The 23,664-nt window shown below is 42.5% G+C and overlaps 1 protein-coding gene across 4 annotated transcripts in view; it reads left to right on the top strand.

The window, feature by feature from the left end:
* The window catches only part of LOC121276887 (multiple PDZ domain protein), a 413,889-nt gene that overhangs the window by 297,518 nt on the left and 92,707 nt on the right, over positions 1-23,664 (top strand). For all 4 annotated transcript variants that reach the window (XM_041185496.1, XM_041185497.1, XM_041185495.1 and 1 more), the window contains 3 exons: positions 11,722-11,893; positions 22,171-22,367; positions 23,443-23,534. In XM_041185496.1, the coding sequence (XP_041041430.1) occupies positions 11,722-11,893; positions 22,171-22,367; positions 23,443-23,534 (461 nt within the window). The remainder of the gene's footprint in view (positions 1-11,721; positions 11,894-22,170; positions 22,368-23,442; positions 23,535-23,664) is intronic.

Consider the following 23,664-nt stretch of genomic DNA (forward strand, 5'->3'; position numbering starts at 1 on the left):
AGTTTATGTCCAAAGCCCTTAGTTGCAGCTGATGAAGTGGCAGATGTAGCACTTAAGTGCCGACTATGGAAGTGCCAGGCAAGGCTGGTCCTCCTGATCCATTTGTGTGGAGCTAGCTGAAGGTTTGTTGGATTAAAGTGTCCCGGGTGTCCCTGCCTCCTTGGTGTAAGTCAGCGTTTAGCCCCTCATCTTCAGAATCAGCGCTGGACTCATGGTGTGCAGCCACATCCACTGCGTCAACGTCTTCATCATCTACTGTGTCCCCCCTTTCCAGTGCAAGATTGTGGCGAGCACAGCATGCAACCACTATCACCGAGACACAATCTGGGGGGCAGGAGAGTGGGCCCCCTGAGCGGTCCAGGCATCGGAAGTGCATCTTGAGAAGACCGATGGCTCTTTCCACCGCAGCCCTTGTGGAGGCGTGGCTTCTATTGTAGCGCTGCTCAGCTTCTGATATTGGATGGCGGAGAGGTGTCATGAGCCACCTTCTGAGGGGATAGCCCTTGTCACCCAGTAACCGTCCATCAAGCTGAGCCGGAGCACTGAAGAGCCCTGGCACCTGGGAGTGTCTGAGGATGTAGGCGTCATGGGAGCTGCCTGGGCACCTTGCACAGACTTGTAGAATTAACATAAAGTGATCACACACTATCTGCACATTCATGGAGTGGAATCCCTTCCTGTTGACAAAGGCACCAGGCTCACCTGCTGGCAGCTTGATGGCCACATGTGTGCAGTCTATTGCACCCTGGACGCAGGGGAAGCCAGCAATGGCCGCGAAGCCTCTAGCTCGCTGTGTCTGGCTTGCCTGGTCTCAGCGGAAGTGGATGAAGGTCAATGCATGCCTGACCTGCTTGACACAAGTGTGCACAGCTGATTAATTTTTTTCCATTTATTTTCATTATTGTTATTTTTAAATTTATTTCCATTTTTATTCATTGTGTAACCCTCAGCTTTTAGCCTATTTTCGATCTTCCTTCCTCCGCCTCCACTAGGGGCCATCTGTCACTTTCCAGAGTGCTTACCCTGGTCTGGCCATTATCACATTTTGCATTCTTAATGTCACCATTAGCACCTCCTTTAGCCAGTACAATCACCACTAACAACTCTTTGACCTTTTGTTTATGACATCTTTTGCCATGTCTCCTTTGCCTCCACCTATCGCTGACCTTCTGTCCAGCTTCACCGGTTCCACATCTCTACCTTCCTTTAGATCTGAAGAAGAGTCATACAGACTCGAAACGTTATCTGTCTCTCTCTTCACAGATGCTGTCAGACCTGCTGAGTTTTTCCAGCATTTTTTGTTTTCATTGAACGTTTTTTTCTTGTTTTATCTTAATATATAAATAAAAAGCTGCTCTCCAAGCTGATAGCAAGAAACAAATGGACGTTGTGTGAAAAATAAATTTCATTTATGGATGCCAGTAAGGTGTGCCTCAAATCAAGAGGAGCTTGCCAGAACATACTGAGTGAGGATCACGCCTTATTAAGCGATAAGCAAGAGACACAGTTAAATGCAGTGATGGTTCAGATTTCTGTCCCGCTAGGGACAGGGTCTTTTGCTAATGTTGCTCAACTCCTACCCTTGCAACCATTCGTATTTTGTGTCCTTGATAGTATCATAGAATTTTTACAGCACAGCTAGAGGTCATTCAGCCTGTTGACAACATGATAGTTCTCAGCAAGAGCAATTTACTTAGTCGCACTCCCCTGTCCTTTCCCTTTTGAAAGCCATGACTGAATATAATGTGAAAGAATGTGAGGTTATCCACTTCGGCATGAGGAGCAGATGTGCAGGGTATTTCTTAAATGGTAAAAGATTAGAAAGTGTAGATGTACAAAGAGACCTAGTTGTCTTCATCAATACATCACTGAAGGCTAACATGCACATGCAGCAAGCAGTTAGGAAGGCGAATGATATGTTAGCCATTATCGCAAGAGGATTTCAGTACAAGAATAGTAAAGTCTTGCTTCAGTTGTATAGAATCTTCGTTAGACTGCACCTGGGGTACTGTGTGCGGTTTTGGTCCCCCTTACCTTAGGAAGGATATTATTGCCATAGAGGGAGTGCAACAAAGGTTCACCAGGTTTGTTCCTGGGATGGCGGGACTGTCCTATAAAGAGAGATCGGGGAAACTAGGCCTGTATCCTCTGGAGTTTTGAAGAATGAGAGGCGATCTCAATAAAACCCACAAAATACTTAAAGGGATAGGCAGGGTAGATGAAAGTAAGATACTTCCCCTGGCTGGGGTGTCTAGAACCAGGGGACACAATTTCAGAATAAGGGGGAAGCCACTTGGGACCAAGATAAGGAGAATTGTTTTTTACTCAGAGGGTTGTGAATCTTTGGAATTCTCTGCCCCAGAGGGCTGTGGAACCTCAGTCATTGAGTATGTTTAAAGAAAGGGTTGCCAGGTTTCTAAATACCAATGACATAAAGGGATGTGGGGAAAAGGCATTGAAGCATGACCATATTGAATAGCGAAGCAGGCTCAATGGGCTGAATGGCTTAATCCTGTACCTATGAATATCCTTCCGCCACTCTTTCAGAAAGTGCATTCCAGATTGTACCCGCTCTCTGTATTAAGAAGTTTTTTCCTTATGTTGCCTTTGGTTCTTTTCCCAATCACTTTAACTCTGTGTCCCCTGGTCCTCAACCCTTCCACCAATGGAAACAGTTTCTCTCTGTCTAGACCCCTCATGATTTTGAACATCTCTATAAAATCTGCTCCCAACATTCTCTTCTCTTAAGGAGAACAACCCCAACTTCTCCAACTTATCCACATAACTGAAGTCTTTCAACCCTGGAACCATTCTAGCAAATTTTTTTAGCACCCTCTCTAGAACCTTCATCTGCTCTCTTCCCAGGAATCCACAATTGTACACAGTACTCCAGTTGAGACCTAACCAGAAAAGCTCTGAAGAAGGGTCATACGGACTCAAAACGTTAACTCTGTTTCTCTCTCCTGCTGAGTTTTTCCATCATTTTCTGTTTTTGTTTCAGAAAAGCAGTGATCCTATTACCATTGGGGTACACCACTGTGTAACTTCCTCCAATCTGAAAAACCGTCGCTAACCACAACTCTGTTTCTGCTAACTTAGCCACTTTCGTATCTGTGCTGCCACTGTTCCTTTTGTTCTATGCACTTCTGCTTTGCTCTCAAGCCTATTTATCAAATGCCAAATGAAAGTCTGTATACACCACTTCAACTGTTGTCTTCATCAATGTTCTCAGCTGACCATGAATCTCAATCAAGTTAGTTAAACATGATTTCCCTTTGACAAATCCATGCTGGTTTTCCTTAATTAATCCACATTTGTCCAAATGGTTGTTAATTTTGTGCCGGTTTATTATTTCTAAAAGCTTTCCCACCACCAAGATTAAGCCGACCGGCCTGTAATTGCTTGGTTTATTTTTACCCCCTTTTTGAACAAGGGTGCACCATTTGCAATTCTCCAGTCCTCTGGCACCATCCCAGTATCTATGGAGGATTGGAAGATTATGGCCAGCACTTCCATACTTTCCACCCATATTTCCTTCAGTCCCTTGGATGCATCCCATCCGGTTCTGGTGATTTATCTATTTTTAAGTACAGCCTTCCTAGTACCACCTCTATCATATTTTAGCACATGCAGTATCTCAACTACGTCCTCTTTCACCATGGCTTTAGCAACAGCATCACCTTGGTGAAGACAGATGCAAAAGTACTAATTTAGTACCTTAGCCCTGCCTTTTGCTTCTGTCCGTAGGCCTAATTTATAGTTTCTGACTGGCCCTAACTCTCCTTTAATACCCCTTTGGTCTTTCTATGCTTAAAGAAGATTGGATTCCTTTTTGTGTTAGCTGACAGTCTCTTCTTATACTGCTCTTTTCCCCTCTTATTTCCTTTTTTACTTCCCTTCTAAATTTTCTATATGCAGCCTGGCTCTCACTTATATTATCAACCTGTCATCTGTCAGGCACCCCCTGTTTCTGCTTTATCTCACTCTCTAGACTGAATTTTTGTCCTGGGGTCAGAACCCTAACTTCGGGTGCATTCATGCTGACTTGATTTTTTATGAGCTAGGGTGCATGCTCACTGCCCCTTTAGCGGCAGCGGAGACAGGACTTAGGCAGGAGAGCCGCAAAGCGAGCATAATTTAAAGCTGTACTGTCAGCCATTATTGTGGTTGCCAGTTTAGAGGAAATGGAAGAAGCGGGAGAACAGTGCAGAGCAGAATGACTGACGTTCAAGGGTGGCCCATCAGATTAATGATGCCTCCCTTGAGGTCCTTTTGGAGGCAGTAGCATCATGACATACCACTCTATGCCGGGAGAGTGACAGGAGACCAAACTGGCCTGGCTGGAGGTGGCAGAGGGGATGAGTAACTGCTGCATGGTGAGGAGGACCTGGATGCAGTGCCATAAATGTTTCAATGCTCTTCTGTCGACTGACAAGATCAATGTAATGCTGCATTGGACAATGGGCCTCCAGGTCTGCAGTCCCAAGTGTGCACTCAAGCTGAGCAGCCTGAGGGTGCAAAGTAATTCAGAACAGTCAAAACATGTGTGCCCAAGAGCATTATAGAGCCACTGGCACATCCAAGACAAGGAAAACAGCCACAGGAACTCAGTTGCAAGTAGACACAAACAAACAGGCTGATTCCACCTCATTCCCAGCCAAAGAGGAAGCACCCCTTAGGAGGGGTCATAACACTTTGTTAACATGGGTTATCTTTGAGTATAGTTATAACAATTCAATACAATGGATATGATGTTGTTTGATTGACAACCTCTGTGTTTCCGGTATTTGGTGAAATCGAGGTAAAAGAAGATGATGTGGGGGGAAGCAAAGCAAAAGTTTGGGCTGTGGTAAATCTATGGCCCATGGTGACTTGTGCCTCATTCATTGTTGGAGTAATGGAAGACTTCTGCATTGTGTGGTTGATAGACGTCCTACCTTATTTAGGTGAAGGTGACTATCAGACCCAAGTGCTTTCCAGGATGAGGCGGCCTCAGGAGAAATGTTCCTGGATAAGAACTGCCAATTTTCCATGACATCCTGCTCAATGCCTTGACCTCTGACCTGGTCCTATGGAAGGCCTTGGAAAGGGCACCATCCTGTATTGCTTCTTCCAACTCCTCTGAAGAAATATGCTACCCACTGCTGTAGCTTCTTCGAGGTCTACATCTCTATGGAAGATGATATTATGGAGAGCAAACAGCCATATTGCGAGAGACCCTTGAGGAAGGATACCGGAGGGCATTTCCTGAACTGTCAGGGCATTGGAACCGCTCAATAGTCCTGTTGTTGAAATGTAGCGCCTACATGCGTCCGTTGCAGGATCTTACATTGGTGTCAGGAGATATTCATTGTCCCCAAACAGACATCTCTGCTTTTAAGCTTGAACAGACGGCTGAGCTCTTTCAATGATTTCAGATATTTTAATGCATTTAGTTCTATAGGTTTTGTTTATACAGCTGTGCATTGGGATCCAATTATGAATGCTTGGCTGAGCTCCAACCGCCATTAATGGATTTAGCTCAGCAGGGGTTGTTGACAGCACTGTCAAGGGGACTGAGAGTTTATTTACCTTGGCAGTTTTATGACCACTTGATAGGATTATGTTTTTTGAAGTGGTTTTTGAATGACTTTGTTTATTTTGACAGTATCTTGAGTATCTCGAAAACTTCCCAGTATTATTATAGAGCTCATGATTTCTGTACAGAATGGATACTGGGTGAGTGGGCATGGGGGTTGTGGGGATATGGGGGTATGGGATGTTTGGAGGGGCAGAGAGGCTTAGAGAATGGTGAGAGGGTATGGGAGGTATGGAGGGGGCATGGGTATGCTGAATATTAAGGGGCCATGGTGCTAAGGGTGACGAGCCTCACACAATTCTACTGAACTAGGCCCATGTCCCAGGGAACTGAAGCAAACTTTCTAACCTGCCTTCCTTGGCATCCACCCGCCTCAGTTCTCACCTCGGACCTGGACTCCAGTTGGTCCCTCCATGAAGTTAGCGTGGGTGGGCACTGCTGAGCAGGAGGCAAGTATGGGACAACAGAAGATGTATGACTAGTCAAGTTGATGTTCATCGAGACATACAACATCATGTAATGAGGTAGATAAACAATCAGGAAGGGAAGAGTTTAATTTTAATCACTTTTTCTTGATTCTGTGCAAATTAAGAAAGATTTTACTCTGTTGCACAAGCTGATTGTCACATCTGAGGTCCAGCAGGGAAGGTTGCTAGCCTCCCATTCGCTGACCCACCACATGCAGTGAGAATTTAGGAAAAAAACCTGAAGGGCTATCACTTGTGACTTGCTATGTGATTATTTGGCATAATTGTGTCAGACCCTTCAGAATCTTTATTCTGTATCTTGAAGAGTGTTCTTGTCCTGATCTGCTGAGTAATAACTTCATTTTCTGACAATACCTCAACCTTATGTTGCTTATCTTCCTGATAAAGTAGTTCAAGGAGCATATCTGTAGTTTATTCCTGTGTCTCAGGGAATCTTGTTTCCACAATTTTACTCAGGACAAAATGTTTCAATATTACTCTTTTTTTTGGTGTGAAAACCTAAGCTTTTCCTCATCTTTTTTAGCCCTTTGTGATGTAACAGGAAAAGTTCAAACTTGCTACATTTATTTGGCCCTAATGCAGTTTATCTTGAGCTTATCAGTTGAACAGTACCATAATGTATTTAGCAAAGCATTATTTTCTTTATTTGGCAAATGCTTCGGGTGCTTATCCAAATCCCTTTGAAAGCCTTAATTGGGTCTGCCTGCACCACCCTTTCAAGCAGTGCATTCCTGACCATAACCACTTGTTGAATAAAAAAAGTTTTTCCTCATGTTGCCTTTGGTTCTTTTGCCAATCACATTGTATGCTGTTCTCTTTGTGGAAATTAATGGACAATGGTTGTCATGTTATCTACAATAGTCATGGTCCTCCTTATTCTTTGACTTTAGACCAACTTTCACACATAAAGCTATCTTTCTCCCCATTCACTTCTTTTATTGACCTGGTAGAATTTTAAGACCCTATATTTATGTCTTTACTTTCAGATTAACTTGGGCTTCTCACCACTGCTACCTCCTTTCAGAAATATGATATGCTTCTGAAATACGGCAGATATCTATAGCAGCAGTGAAAGACCACCTGACCATTTTAGTTTGAGTATAGTACCAAATTCCAACAGATTTTAGGAATAATTCCATGGTTCGATCCTCCCAGCTGAGAGTGCAAATTGGGGAATCTAGGGCTATATTGTCTATTGTGATTCATTCTTCCTGCAAGCATGGCTTTTTCATTTAGGTGACAGTCTCTTCATTTGAATCTAGAGATTGAAACACATTGAAAGGATAATATTGCTTCACAGGGAGAGTGGATGTTCAGGAATGGGAAAAGATAGAGACGGTTAATAAATGAAACACTGTTCATGTGGTGTATATGGATTGTCAAAAGGCATTTGATACAGTGCCACACAACATACTTGAGCAAAATTCTAGGTCATGGAATAAAAAGGAAAGTAGGCACTTGGATAAGAAATTGGCTGAGTGACAGAAAAGAGAGTAGTGATAAATGGTTGTTTTTCAGATTGGGGGAAAGCTTGTAGTGGAGTTCCTCAGGGGTCAGTGTGGGGAACCTTGCTCCTCCTGATATTTATTAAAGACCTAGATTGTGGTGTGCAGGACATGATTTCAAAAATTGAAGATGATCCAAAAATTGGAAATGTTGTCAGCTGTGATGGAGATAGTCTTGAACTTCAAAAGGACATAGACATGTTGGTGGATTGGGCAGACAAATGGCAGATGAAGTTCAATGCAGAGAAGTGTGAGGTGATTCATTTTGGAAGGAAAGGTATGGTGAGACAGTATGAAATAATGGAAGAGCCTCTAAAGGAAGTGCAGGAATAGAGGGATCTCGGTGTATACATACATAGGTCATTGAAGAATGCAGAGAATGTTGAGAAAGCAGTTAATAAAGCTTTTAGTATCTTAGGCTTTATTAATAAGGGGCATTGAGTACAAGATAAGGAGGTCATGTTGAACTTGTATAAGACACTGGTTAGGGCTCATCTGGAGTACTGCATCCAGTTCTGAGCACCATACTTGAGGAAGGATGTGAAGGCATTGGCGCGAGTACAGAGGAGGTTCACAAGAATGATTCCTGTGATGAAGAACTGTAGCTACGAGCATAGATTGGAGAGGTTGGGGTTGTTTTCCTTGGAGAAAAGAAGGCTGAGAGGAGACTTGACAGAGGTGTTCGAGGTCCTAAGGAGTATGGGCAGGGTAAATATTGAGAAACTGTTCCTGCTCAAGAGGACATCAAGAACTGGAGAGCACAGATTCAAAATAATTGACAAAAGGAGTAAATGTCATGTGAGGAAAAATGTTTTCACCCGGTTGGAGTCTGGAACAAACTTCCTGAAAGGGTGGTGGAGGCTGGTTTGATCGAGCTATTAAAAAGGGAATTGGATTGCTACCTGTAAAGAGAGAATGTGCAAGGTTACGCGGATAAGGCAGGGGAGTGGGTCTAGGTGGAATGCTCTTTCAGAGAGCCAGTGCAGACTTGATGGGCTGAATGGCCTCCATCTGCACTGTAAAGATACTGTGAATTGTTTGGATCGTGAATAGGTTGAAAAAATGCATGTTGTTGACCGTCAATGACTATAGATCAATTGGACTTTTATTACTTTGCTCCTACGTCCCCTTATCCTTCAATCATGATTTAACTTACAATTAGCCCTCAGGATTAGCCTTTCCTAACGCAAAATAAAAATAGAAAATGCTGGAAATATTCCGCAGGCCTGGCAGCATCTGCGGAGAGAGAAAGAGTTAATGTTTTAGGTTGATGACCTTTCATCAGAACTGGAAAAAGTTAGAGGTATGACAGGTTTAAAGCAAGTACAGAAACAAAGACTTGGGGTTTGGGGGGGCAGGGGGGGCAACAAACAAAAGGGAATATCTGTGACAGGGTAGAAGACAGCAAAAACTATGTGACAAAAAGTTGGTGCAAAGCAACAGAGGTGCTGGTAATGGAACAATTAAAGAAACAAAAGATATGTCTAGAGCAGGTATGAATTGGAAATTGTAGAATCATTGCCAGCAGGGGTCTTTCCTTACCCACTTAGTCTCCTGCATCCCTTTTTTAAGGCTTAAAAGTGTCCAAGTTTTCTAATCTATCTTCTAAACTACCTTCTTTCTATTTTTTTAATTTTGAAGTTTTCTAACCATTCCTCAGTCCTCTAACGCTGGCAATCAGCTTCATGGCTATCTACTTTTGTGCTGCTTTTACTTGGATATTTTTCATTGACCCCAGTGACCAGTATTCATTTTACAGCCTAACCAGATGTCTGTATAGCTTTCGTATGATACTTTCAGATTATACTATCTTCATTTGAATTTACAGCTCACCATTGGTATTTTGATTACTGCTGTCCAGTGACTGGATGTTGGTGGAATTCTGCTATCATTCCCAGACCTCTTTCAACCTCTCCCTAGCTGGTTTAACCATTAAACATGTCCCCAGTCTTTTTTTCCCAGTGTCTGTACCTTTGCTCTTACAAGTGAATGTAATCTACCATCGTTCTGGCCAATAGTGAATATGTGTAGGTCCTTCTGTAATCTCCTGATGTCTCATGAGATTCCATTACTGCCTTCCCTGTAAGGTTTGTTTTTAATAATTGAGATACTTTTATATTGAATGCCATTTGTTAATGATCATTCCAACAACACACATTAATTTAAATATATGGGCAAGCTGAACAATTTAAGTAAACTTTACCGTACTGAGAATTGCTCCTTTAGTGTTTCTCAGTCTTTCCACATCACCAGTAATGATCACTTGCCGATCTGTCTCATTGCATTGGATGACCATGAAGCTGCTGACAACAGTATGCCGCAATAGAGTGGTGTTGCTGCGTAGGGGTCTTTCTTGTCGGTATTGCAATGGCAATTGAACATTTATTGCAATGGTCAGTTTTCTTTGAAGTAGTCTGATCTTGTTCACTGTAGGACTTCTGTGCTGTCTTTTGATACAATTTTGTTTTATCACAAGCTTTTTTTTAAAATACATACCTTGGCTCATTTATGTGCTTGCTGAATTTAACAACTGACAACTTTCTCTTTTGATGCAATAATCATTTCAATAAATAATGGTATTTGGAGATGTGGAAAGTGGGAAGCAAAGGTTATCGGTAAACACTTGTTTATGATAATATTAACCCTCCCCCATGCTTTGTATTGGCTATCAGAGTTATCATTATTCTTTTCAAGCTAAATTTTTTTATACTCTGAACTCATCAAGTTTCAGCTGTGTCAAATAAAGAGGCCTGAGTGAATGCCAATCGCAGTTTCACAAAGTGTAAAAATCAAAGGGAGAGCCTTTCTGGTCTCTTTTATGTCTCTTCATGCTTGGTTCCAGATAGCTATCGGTAAAGGGCTATGAGTCGACTGCCTTCATAATTAGGTTTCTTCAATATTGTGGGAGACCATTGTGGCAGAAAATATTTTTATTAAAGTCCCACTGTCAAGAAGATGGATTTTGTGATTTATAATTACAATACTGCAAAACCAGACAATATAATTACAGAGTTTATCTATGTCACTGTGCTGTACTGCTATATAAGTACCAGACTATAAAAAAATAAGATCTGGGACCCCATCCGCCCAAGTGCTGCACAGTTATAACACACCCAGAATGTGCCATGCTTGTCTCGATTTCAGTGCATCCAGATTTGATGGTCTGAGCCATTTCTCTGGTCTGGTGGCATCCCTGGCACGTCCTTGCTCCCTGGCAATGCCTACTACATGAAAGAGGGCAAGAAAGCCAACTGTCACAGGAGGTTGTATAGGTTGCATTGGTTGCTCTCATCAGTGTTTTTTGGCTGTCCAAAAGCAACCTCTGAACATGCATCGAAGAAAACAGGAGGGACTTGCATGCAAGCACACCACCCGCCTCTATCCAATCACTGACGGGCCATGGGCAAGACCTTAAAACCTGCTTCTAAAGTAGGCATCCTACCAGCAAAACTATAAATGAGGCAAGAGGGTAATGCTTTTCGCACCTCATTTCCTTGATGCTGTTGGATCGGCTTGTAATGCTGGTACATACCCAACTCTGTCCCTTGGGGAAGACCTAGAAATCCTTAGATTGATTCTTTGTTTGCTGATCAGTGAGCATGAAAATGGCTGTCCCTCAGCACTGACCGTAAGAACATGGTCAGCTATTATTCATTATAGTAGCTTTACGGTTGTCCATTCTTTCCTTGCTCAGTTCATTCATTTCTGTGCTTATTTACTCTCAAGACCTCTAAGCAAGGCTGGCCGAACAGCAGTTCATTTTGGCTCAGAGGATTTGAAGTTAAATTTAACAGCTGAAGGGCCACATAAGGGGCACACTGAAGTGCATAGCTTTGGTAGTAGAAGTGGGAAATTTTCACAATTTCATCTCATGTGTAAATCAAATTGCCGTAATATACATTAAACTTTCCAAACTCCATCCGTCGGTGAAAATCAGTCTTCCATATTATGTCTTTTTTTTCTATTGTTTTATATTACTCAAGCTAATGTGCTTTAATTGAATATTGTGCAATGCTTTCTTTAGATATTTAATTAAAAACTTACTGCTTTTCAACATAAATGTATGTATCTGAAATACAATATAGTTATAATTTCTCTTCATTTCCTGTTTGCTTTGTGCCTCACTGTGCTGTATGTGTTTAATATATAGACCACCAGCCAGCCAGATATAGAGACTGAAATTATATCAGCACTCGGAGATCCACAGCTGCTACCATCTGTTGAAAAAGAGGAAACAAGCAATGTCGTGGCATCACTGGGGAACATGGGCATTAAATCAGAAGATGGAGTGGAGGAAGATGATGAATTTGGTTACAGCTGGAGTACGTAATTTCTGAAAAAATTGAAACATTGCAATATAGCACATCACATATTAACTTTCCATTTCAAAAGACCTTCTTAGACTGCACCAACACTCATACAATATAAGAGGCAGTATCCTCAATGTGAATTCTTCCAATGTAAATACTCCACAACCACCTCATTCAAAAGATTACGTAGTTAATGTTTGTTTAATGCTTGTCCTCTTAGGAAAAAAAATCTTCATTTTAACTTCTGTGCAATGTTGTGGAAGCCTAATATTCCAGATTCTAAAAACTGATAAAGAACTACTATGTTAGTGAGAAGCTTCATTGAATTAATGAGCGTCCGTCAGCATTCTGGATACTAATAAAAGATCTGCAATTTTTACTGGATGATGCTATGTAGGCAGCCAGTGCTGAGATTCAAAGTGACAAACTCTGCATTAGTATCCAGAATGAAGAAAGCAATCTTTCCTCACTGATTCAGCATGACCCTTTTTGTCAGTGAGGGCTAATCAGCTGAATAGTTTTCAATTGTGTTTCTCTGTGAGACTACACTGAGAATAAGAAGAAAGATTTTCTCTCCCAACCAAATTTAAATATTGTTAAAGAGGTTGGAAGGAGTACTTTGCATTGTAAGTGCTTTTCTGTGCCCATGAGTATATAAGCTAATAACTTAACAGTAGAATTGCTCATATATGCTGCTATTAACCATTGCTTAGCACTATTCTGTAATAATTGACTGAATAGAATAGAATTGTATAGTTCAAAACATGCAATATTACAAGAGGTGTGAAGCAGAGCCTCTGCATGAAGGCTACTGGGTTGTTGAATCCACATAAGCTCATTCCTTATATCTGTCTATGTCAGCTGTAGCACACCAAGCAAAATTGATGCATTCTGTGTCTTTAAGTATAACCAATTTTCATTCTAGGCTTGAAGATACATTACTATTTTATATTTTTTTTACTTTGTTAAATCATCCATCCAAAGGAGATCTAGTCCCATAAAGCATAATATGTCTTTAAATAAACATTGTCCCGTTTATGCGTTCAGCAGCATTTATAAATTAATGTCCCCCTGCTTATCAATGAAAGACAAAAGCATCCTTTATTTTTCCAGTTTTTTCTGCTTATTCTTCCTGATTCATCTTGATTTATGATTCCAAAGTTGTAGGCGGTTCTCTGGGACTGAGCTTTTCTTCATGTGTGAACCTAGCTAGTGAATGTAAACCGGCTGTCTGACAAATGCTTACCCAGGAATTGCTGGATAGCAGTCAGAAGTGATAACCCTGCTTGTGTTAATATTCTCTCTCTCAACTCAACAACTGATGCCAGCTAAATGAACACCAGAGAAGCTCCATCTCAGCTTTATACAAATATAAATGCAAATATTTACTACCAGCCCTCCTTAAGCTCAATTTGCTTGGCTGAGCAGCTGTAATATACAAATCCGAAAGGTACCAGGTTTGATGCTTGATCTCTTTTTTTTTTTACAGAGAACTTGGAACTGGTTGGGTGTTTACAAAAATTTTGCAGCTTCATGGTCCCTTTTATTGTCACCAGCATTTGATTTCTAGATTTTTAAAATTGAATTCAGATTCTCAAACAGCCCATGGAGTTGTCTCAGCTAGAAAGGCCTTAATTGTCCCTAAATTAAGGAGGGAGAAATTAGAATAATTTCTGATCACTACCTAGCACCATGAAGACATTAGGTGAAATCAGATCAGACACCCCAATGAAAGTGAAGAATGAAGTCAAGTAGATTTTCAGGGTTCTGTCTAGATTCAGTCATGAAGAATGTAGATAAGTGAAGACTTACTTAACCAGGAATCATGATAAGCAGAGAAAATAAAATCAATAACAAAAGACCAATTAGAGAAGGCAGAAACAGGTGAAAGTGTGGTTAAAACAGAATTAATATGATTAGAGATCAAAGTTTAAAAAAAGATTTACAGTAGTTGGGTTGTACTACAGGTCAGCAAATATATGAGAGGAATATTGAAGAGACAGATCAAAAAGGTCAGTAGAATGAACACATGTTGTTCTCAGAGATTCTAATTACCCATTCCTTCGTTGAGTCAGGGTGAAAATAAACCGAGAGAAGGGTATTAAATTCCTAAAGTACACAGAGGACTTCTGCCTTAAAAAGCATGTTTGCATTTCTCCAAGGGAAAATCTAGTTACGAGCAATTAAATAGTAAATGAGTTATAACCGGATGAGAACTTCAGGAATAGTAACATAATATGAGGTGATTTAAAATTCAAGTAAAAAGGGGAAACATTGGTATATAATCAAGGGCACTGGATCAGAATAGAACAGATTTTAGAAAAGAGCCAGCCAAGATGAGGTGGAAAGAGAAATTGACACACAGGATTGTAAACCAACACTGGGTTATTTTTGCAAAGGAGTTTGAAGAAGTGAAGAATAAACAGTTTTTTAAATTTTTAAGATATTGTGAATAAACACTGACAACTTATATTTATATGGCACCTTTAACATTGTAAAATATACCAATGTTTCAAAGGAGTGTTATCAAAATTTGACATCAAGTGACATGAAGAGATATTAGGGCAGTCGACAAAAATTTTAGTCCAAGAGGTAGGTTTGAGGGAATGTCTTAAGGGAAGTAGAGAGGTTTTGGGAAGGAATTCAAAGCATAGGACCTTGGTAGCCAAGAGCATGGCCACCAGTGGTGGAGGGATTAAAATTAGGGATGTCAAAGAGACCAGAATTAAAGGAGCGCAGACCCTCAAAGGGGTTGTAGGGCTGGAGGAAATTATGGAGATAGGGAGGAGTAATGCCATGGAGACATTTGAAAACAAGGGCGAGAATTTTAAAATCAAGGTGTTGCTTAACTGGGAGCCAGTGTAGGTGAGCGAACACAGGGTTGATGGAACTTGATGGATTTCAGACACGAAAAGCAGGATTTTGGGTGTTTACAGAGGATGCAAAAGTGGTAGACCGACCAGGACTTTGTTGGCATAGTCGAGTCCAGAGGTAACAAAGGCGTGGATAAAGGTTTCAGCAGCAGATGAGCTGGGGGAGGAGCAGAGTCAGGCGATGTTACAGAGCTGGATATAGGTTACTTTAGTGATGGCATAGATATGTGATGGGAAACTTATCTTGAAGTCAAATATGATACCAACACAGCAAACAGTCTGGTTCAGCCTCAACAGTTGCCAGAGAGAAGGTTGGAATCAGTGTCTGGGGAACAAAGTTTTTTGGGGGGGCATGAAAACAATGGTTTTTATCTTCCCTATATTTAGTTGGAGGAAATTCCTGTTCATCCGGTACTGGATAAGTTAGTGTTAAGCTAAAATTGAAGAGGACAGCACACAAGTACGAAAAAATAAGCGTGTATATGACACAATGAGGAAACAGGTTTACAGAGGAATAAGGAAAGCAAAGGAGGAGTGTGAGATAATATCAAAATAATTTAAAAATCATAAAATATTCCACAAAAAGAAAACTGTTAAAAGGTGAGTTGACATTTCTAGAGGTGAAGACAGTAATTTACTCAGGATGAATTTAAATTGGCGGGGAGACAAAACAAGTCATTCTCACCAGTGTTTGCAAAAGAGAAAAATAGTAAAAAGGTGGCCAAAGAAAGGATGGGACGGATTCAGAACAAAAAATATCTTTGGGCAGAATCGTCCATGCCCGTTGGCATCAGGTGTGTTCGATGGTGTGAGCAGACAATATGGCGAGAAAGCCAAAAATTAGTTTCACGACGTTATGAAACCAGTTTATGATCATCCACTCAACCTGTCGATGGCGGGCTGCATTCCCAACCATTGAAAATCGGGATCCTCATTGTAATACATCAGCATTATAAGGCCAGCCCGCCGGACTTCCCCCCTGCCCACTGGATTGTCAGCCCATGTCAGCAGGAAAACACGCTGGTGTAGAACACGTCTTGACAAGTGTGATGTGCAGAAGTCGGGACTTACTGCCAGGGCCTTGCTCACATCGCAAACATCCAGGATCAGAAGATGCTGGAGCCCAACAGCAATGGCACACTGGAAAAACATCCATGGCATGCTGGGTGGATTCTCATGGACATACCTCTACTGTGAAGCAGCTCACGAAAGTTGGAAAGTCACAGTTGATGCTCACAACTGATGATGGTCGAGCGGGTAGGAGAGGAAGGACTAGGATTGACTGGGAGAGGAAGGGGTGTTGGGGGGTGAGGTTGGGAGTGGGGGAATGAAGGTGTTGGGGGATGAGGTTGGGAGAGGGGAATGAAGGTGTCAAATGAGCGAGGAAGGGGTAACTGGGGAGAAGACGGCAACTGGGGAGGTAGGTGTAAGGGAAGGTGTTCGGGGAGGACAGGATTGCGGAGACGGGAAGGAGTGCGGAGAGGGGAGGGTGGAGGAGGAAGTAAGGGTGGAGGAAGGAGTCAGCAGGGGGAAGGAGTAAAGCTGGAGGAAGAAGAGAGGGTGTCTGAGGAAGTCAGGAAGAGGGAAGGAGTAGGGCAGGAAGAAGTGAGACTGGGGGAAGTGGTAAGGTTGGGAGATGGAGTTGGTGGGGGGAAGGACTAAGGGTGGTGGAAGGAGTAAGTGTCTGAGGGAGGCAGGAAAGGGGAGGGACTAAGCAGGGGGGGAGTCTGGAGTTTGGGAGGACTAAGAGGGGGTAGGGGTTCTGGAGAGGGAAGGGCTCTGGAGGGGTAAGGGGTTCCGAGGAGAAGGGGTCCAGAGGGGTGGATTCCAGATGAATGTGCAAGGGAGGGGTCTGATAGATCCATGACTGCCTCGTGGGAAGCGAACGGAGGGTGGGCATGATATGAGGGAATGAAGATAATGACCGAGGGCAGAGTGAAGGGGTAGGGTGGGAGGGTGAGGGTTTGACGCTATCAGTACAGGGGATGGAAAGGGCGGCTGGTGGGGACTCGGAAGCAGAAATGGACCCTGGGGGTAGGAAGGAGGAGGTTGGAAGTGGGATTTTCGGGAAGGAAGAGAATGTGCAAGTTCAGCTGGACATCCTTGAGAAGGGTTGTGGCTGGTAGGTCACGGAGCAGAGGTCGAAGGTGATGCCGCGGGCTCAACTGTGATGGGAGAAAGGAAATGGGTGACTTGGGGAGGGGAAAAAACGGGGGAGCTTACGCGAAAGTGAATCCAGAACATGCTGTCTAAATCGAAAGTGAAACGACAGTCGTGGTGGACGAGATCAGGTGCTGCATGGGAGTGTGATCATTGGGTTGCGGAGATGCAGGTCAGCTCAGATGGACAACTGAAAGCAAACCCCAGCAGGCAGCATTCAAAATGCTCAGGATATTGAGGTGAGTGTGATACTTGAAGGATCCACGTGCATGGGAGAGTGCTTGCACAAGGCTCTGAAAGACCTTGCCCCACACACACTTCTCCCTCCAGAATCACTCATTGGCCGGATGCTCCCTCTGTGGTTACAGAGGACGAGGTTGAGGGGCTCACAAGCAAAGGAGACTCGGAGGGAGAGGACAGCCTCTGAGATTCCTGAGTGGATGACCAGTGATGTCCAGCTGCCGCTCCTCCTCCCTTCAGGTGCCCAGGCACCCTGTCCTGACTCCTTGAGGGGAAGGAGCATCTGGAGGGACGGCGAGGTGCCCCATTTCCCTCTCGCATTGCCACTGCAAGAACTCACCCGTGACTCCTGTGATGGAGTGCAGGTCAGCACACATCTCCACATTCTGCTGGACCAGGATCTCCATGGCATCCACCGTCCTCCCCATGGAGACCTCCATACACGCACATGTGGGCACCTCTTTATCAGGGAGCAGGCAGACTCATCCCTCCGACTCGCGTGCCACTCGCCTGTTGAAGGCTTCCAACAGCTCTGCCTGACGTTCCCACGCCTTTTGCTGACTCTCCAGGATCATTTGGAAGGCCAAATCCAGAGGCTCATCGTCTGACTCAGACCTCACAAATGCCTGATCACCAGCCGTCCTCCGAATGCTGGGGAGCTTGGCTGAACCTGCCTTTTCCTGCTGCGGACACGTGTCTGTGTGAACACAGGTTGTGAACCCGAGCCTGCTCTAAATCTAGGATCCACCGAGCTGTGTGTCCCTGCTCTGTTGGAGGATGTGGGTAAGCACTGTGACAGGTCTTCCAGACTGCTTTCCAGCTCTTCAATGGAGGAGGTGTCCTCTTGGCTGGAGGTGAAGACATGGATGGAGCTGAGAGACTGGCTGGCTGAGTGTGTCAGTCACTTGGCAGAGCTCCCTGTGAACTGAAGTAGAGATAATTATTGCATGGCAGCAGAATCAAAAGCAGGAGAGAGAGCACTCACAGTTGCGTTGAGAGAGGGATGATGTGGTGCAGGATCCTCAGGTGCGTGGTCATCGCCAACCTCACCATCATCGCTGGCAAGGTCACATCCTCACTAGTCAGCATAATGGCACGCTCCTCAAGGCGATTGAGGGGCTCATTGTGGGCCACACCACCCCCATTTTGGGACCTCTCCCTGCTGATGTGAGCAGGCTTCTCCTGTACGAAATCAGATGGAGAGTGTGTGAGCAGACGTTTAAATCTCCATTCAGTTCGGCGGGACAGTAATATCCTGCCTGGCAGGAGGGGCCATAAAATCCTAGTCCGAGAAACAACAATACAAATTAAAATTAATTGACACTTGAAAAAATACAGGTCAATAAATACCACTGCTCTTTTTGATGCATACTAATAACCTGGACTTGCATATTCAAGAAATAATTTCAAAGTTGGCAGATGACATGAAATTGGGAAATGTACTGTACGGTCAGGACGATTGTCACAGTCTCCAGGAGGTCATATGGAGTGGGATTCTGGATGGTTGGAAGGGCAGGTGGTTGCTTAAACCCACCCCCTGGGTTGATGTGCTGCTTTCCTGATCTTAGCATTCATTGATGGAAGATGGAATCCGCCTGAACTTCTTAAATAGCAATGTAAGGTCATTAATGAGCTTATTTCTTTATCCATCAATGGGATGTGGGCTTCACTGGATGAGCATTTATTGCCCATCCCTAGTTGCCCTTGAGAAGGTGGTGGTGAGCTGCCGCCTTGAGCTGCTGTAGCCCATGTGGTTAAGGTACACCCACAGTGTTAGGGAGGAAATTCCAGGATTTTGACCCAGCGACAGTGGAGGAACGGCGATATATTTCCAAGTCAAGATGGTGAGTGATTGGAGGGGAACTTACAGGTGATGGCGTTCCCATCTATCTGCTGCCCTTGTCTTTCTGGATGGTAGTGGTTGTGGATTTGGAAGGTGTTGTCTAAGGAGCCTTGGTTAATTCCTGCATTGCATCTTGTGGATGGCACACACTTCTGCTACTGTGCATTGGTGATGGAGGGAGTGAATGTTTGTGAATGTGGTGCCAACAAAGTAGGCTGCTTTGTTCTGGATGGTGTCAAGTTTCTTGAGTGTGTGGAAGCTGCACTCATCCAAGCAAGTGAGGAGTATTCCATCACACTGCTGACTGGTGCCTTGTAGACGGTAGACAAGCTTTGGGGAGTCAGGAGGTGAGTTACTCTTCACAGGATTCCTAACCTCTGACCTGCTCTTGTAGCCACAGTATTTATATGGCTAGTCCAGTTCAGTTTCTGGTCAATGGTAACTCCCAAGATGTTGATAGTGGGGGATTCAGTGATGGCAATGCCATTGAACATCAAGGGGTGATGGTTGGATTCTCTCTTGTTGGAGTTAGTCATTGCCTGACACTTGTATGGAGCAAATGTTATTTGCCACTTGTCAACATAAGCCTGGATATTGTCCAGGTCGTGCTGCATTTGGACATGGACTGCTTCAGTATATGAGTTGTGAATGGTGCTGAACTTTGTGCAATCATCAAGGAACATCCCGACTTCTGACCTTATGATGGAAGGAAGGTCATCGATGAAGCAGCTGAAGATGGTTGGACCAACGACACTACCCTGAAGAACTCCTGCAATGATGTCCTGGAGCTGAAATGACTGACCACCAACAGCCACAACCAACTTCCTTTGTGCTATGTATGACTCCAACCAGTGGAGAGTTTTCCCCCTGATTCCCATTGACTCCAGTTTTGCTATTGTCAGCTCTGTCGGGGTAGAATTGGATTTTCTCTTCATGGGTCAGTAGTGTATGTACCTCGACATAAAGGAGAAGGCAGTGACATAGCGGGGAATCATCTGTAATGGCATGATAGAGGCAAAAGACAGCATTGAGGAGATAAGAATGTGAGATGGCCCTTACAGTATTGACAGCAGGGATGATGTAGAGATCTTAGCAACAGCAAATTGCCAAGGTATACTGAAGAGCGAGGATTCAAAATAGATCAAAATAAAAACAGAAAATTTTGATAACATGCTGGCAAGTCTATTAGCGTTTGAAAAAGGAAAGAAAAGGCTAACATTTAAAGTATACACCTCTTTTATGCTAAGTCTTCCTTATTTCTCCTCCATTGGCATAGACTTTAAATTTCTTCAGGCCTCTGTAGGAGGTTTCTCTACAGTAAAGGTGTTATATAAATAAAAGCCTATGTTACCAATAGAACTGAGTAGACCTGTCCACAGCCCTCTGCTCAAGTTGTGCTTCCATTTTGTGGACAGATGGCAACCTCAGCTTCTGGCTTGGGCCCACCTCCTTCCCATGTCCACTGCCGCTAATTGGACAGTGGACATGACTCTTGGCCAATTAAGCACTTTATATAAAAAAACTATGGCATGTCAGCATTTCCACATCGCATGGCGTCAGGACCTGAAGAATTCTCAATGTCGGCATTCCACACTGGGAATTGAAATCCCACCCAGACAGACTAGCAACATGGGCAGACACATGGCAGATGAAATTTAAATTGGAGAAACAGGAGAGGCAATATAAACCAAATGATATAATTTGAAAGTGGATGCAGGCACAAAGAAACTTTGGGTGTTTAAACACAAATCTTTGAAGGTGACAGGACAAGTTGAGAAGGCTGGTGAAAAGGCATATGGCATCCTTGGCTTTATAAATAGAGTATAAAAGCAGGGAGATTATGCTAAAGGCCCCAGCTGTAGTACTTTGACTGATTCTTGGCACCACATTTTGATTAGAGGGTACAGATTGGTTAAGATGGTACCAGGGATGAAAAACTGAGTTTAAAATTATGATGGATTTTGCTAGAGTAAGGAGAAACAGCTTCCAATGGCAGAAGGGTCAATAGCCAGAGGGCACAGGTAGAAGCACAAGAGGTGCTATGAAGGAAAAGAATAACTACACATGATCTGGATGCACAACCTGAAATGGCGATAGAAAGAGAATCAGTGTTAACTTTCAAAAGGAAATTGGCTAAACACTTAAAGGGACATTTGCAAGGCTGCGACGAAAGAGCAGGGGAGGGGGGATCAATTACAAAGATATTTCAAAGACCTGGCACAGGCGCTCTGGGCCGAATGACCTGCTGTTTTTGAGCTCTATTGTTCCATGATTCTGTGATAGTTACTGGTGAGGAAGTAAATTCTGAATTGGTTAAAAGTGAAATGTAATTACAGTGACGAGTCAAATCTAGCTTTAAAAAGTGGACTGGGGTTCTGTGCACCTCAAGGCTAAAATTTCTTCTCGGGTGGTGTCACAAAGTGGGCATCATTGGATTGGCCACCGTTCTGCACAGAGCCTGATTTTTAAATCCATTGACTGAAATGGAACTGAATATCAGGCAAAGTATATTACAGACAATCAGTCTGATACCACCAGTTTTATGCCACCATCTGAGGTAAGTTTCTATCCTGAAATGTTTCCAGTGAGAAGTATAGTTTTATGCTTTCATGTAGTTATACTTGCACAGATGTGTGTCACAGGCAAGAAAATGAAGTATTGTTTGGCTGTATTGTTTGACATAGTGTGCATTCGAGACTGGTAGCTGCAATAGAAATGCATCATTGAAGTACCAGTCATTGCATTTAATGTGAACCTTCATGTATCTCTTTATTGAGGAAGGCAAGGATTCATTTTTATTCATTGTAATTGAATAAATTATTCAATGTATTAGTTCATTGCATGAAATAACCTTGAAATTCAAAATAATTACAATTCCGTGTGAAGATAAAATAATGTGGCATTTAATTTACTTTTACTTGTTATGGTAAGGAATTCTGCAGCAAATAAAATGATTAGTATGCTTGTGGTAATAATTTTATTTTTATATTAAATATATGCTTTCTATAGACTTGCAAGGTGCATAATTAGTTTCTTAATAAATTAATGTTTGGATTACTAAAACACTCTAATATCTGTTCTGCTGAAAAGCTGGGAGTGGTATAAGGAATCAACGAAAGTGACTTTTGGTAAATATTTTACTCAATTTTTTATGATCTGCACAATCCATAAAGAAAAGATCAGACAGCGGTATGGAAGCTTGATGGGGGAACTGCATATGATTGAGCTGGAAAAAGGGAAGAGTGGGCTGGGCCTCAGCCTGGCTGGCAACAAGGATCGATCCAGAATGAGTGTTTTTGTAGTTGGCATTGATGCAAATGGAGCAGCTGGCAAAGATGGCAGGATACAGATTGCAGATGAGTTACTAGAGGCAAGTATCTCTCACTGTGATTGCTGTACATGACACTGGTGTTACAAAGAAGTGCATTAGCTATTGATATTGATTGATTAATTATGTTTGAATAGACCCGCTCATGTGTATTCTTATTTGATGGCCGCCAAGTCCAAAGGAAACAGAACTAAGCATTTGTTTTTATTTTACTATTGTACCCTGTATTTTCATTAATAAATAAAGACATTCACTAATTTTATAATCTGTAATAAAATGCCATCTTGCACTAAAGGGTATTGTAACATTGAAAGGTTGTCTATTAGAAGTGCATGTTTTGTCCTCATCAATGGAGTGGCCAAGCTATTTTCCCCCAAATATTCTTCTTACAACAGTTTTGATTTATTATCCTATTTGAAGTTTCTTCACAAAGTAGGATTATTTCATTGATCTGGAGTTCACAATTAGGAGCCATTCCTAAACGAAGTCATTGAATCAATACTAATATATTTCTTGCCCTGCCTCTAATGCAAACTCTCTAGTTCTCAGTGGAGTTTGTCCTGCTCTTCTATGATTGAGAAGCAAAGTAGGCATTATGTTCCCTGTCCTCTGCTGCTTTACATGTCAGATAGTGCTGACACTTTTCTTTCACTTTACCTCTAGTTGGCAGCTTCCCATGTCAGCTGAGCTGTGATTATGGAAATAGCGTGTGTAGCGAATGTGGGTGCACAGCCACATTCTGCCACTTTATGACACAGTTCAGTTGTGTACCAACAGAATGAGATGTCTCCTACTATTAAAATGAAATTATCTAAAAATATTTTTCTCTAAACCTTCCCTTACATTACGATCACTTTTTCACCAAAGAACAGCACTTAAAAATACTGATATTTTGTCCCTCATATTTAATTTTTTTAAAAACTCCATATAAAACAAAGACTGATTTATAAATCTCAATAGAAAAAAAACTCTAAACTCTAACATCATGGCATAATGGATTTTAGGTACGTTTACAATTTCTGCAGAAGATGTGTATCTTCCAGGTGTTGACAGGGTAATCTCTTGTCAAGGTTGGATATTTTTAATCCTAATGTTCCATATTTTGCTTAATTTGCAGATAAACGGGCAGTTACTGTATGGACGCAGTCATCAGAATGCTTCATCAATAATCAAAAGTGCACCATCAAAAGTGAAAATTATTTTTATCAGGTGTGTTCAGTTTTTACTAAATAAGCATATGCTATATGTTATACACAGGAGGGATGTTAAAATAATTAAATAAAAATGTACACACACACACATGCCAGAATTTTGCCCTCGTCGAGCGGGCTCAACGAGG

This window comes from Carcharodon carcharias, chromosome 4 (assembly GCF_017639515.1).
Source record: "Carcharodon carcharias isolate sCarCar2 chromosome 4, sCarCar2.pri, whole genome shotgun sequence".
Taxonomy (NCBI): Eukaryota; Metazoa; Chordata; class Chondrichthyes; order Lamniformes; family Lamnidae; genus Carcharodon; species Carcharodon carcharias.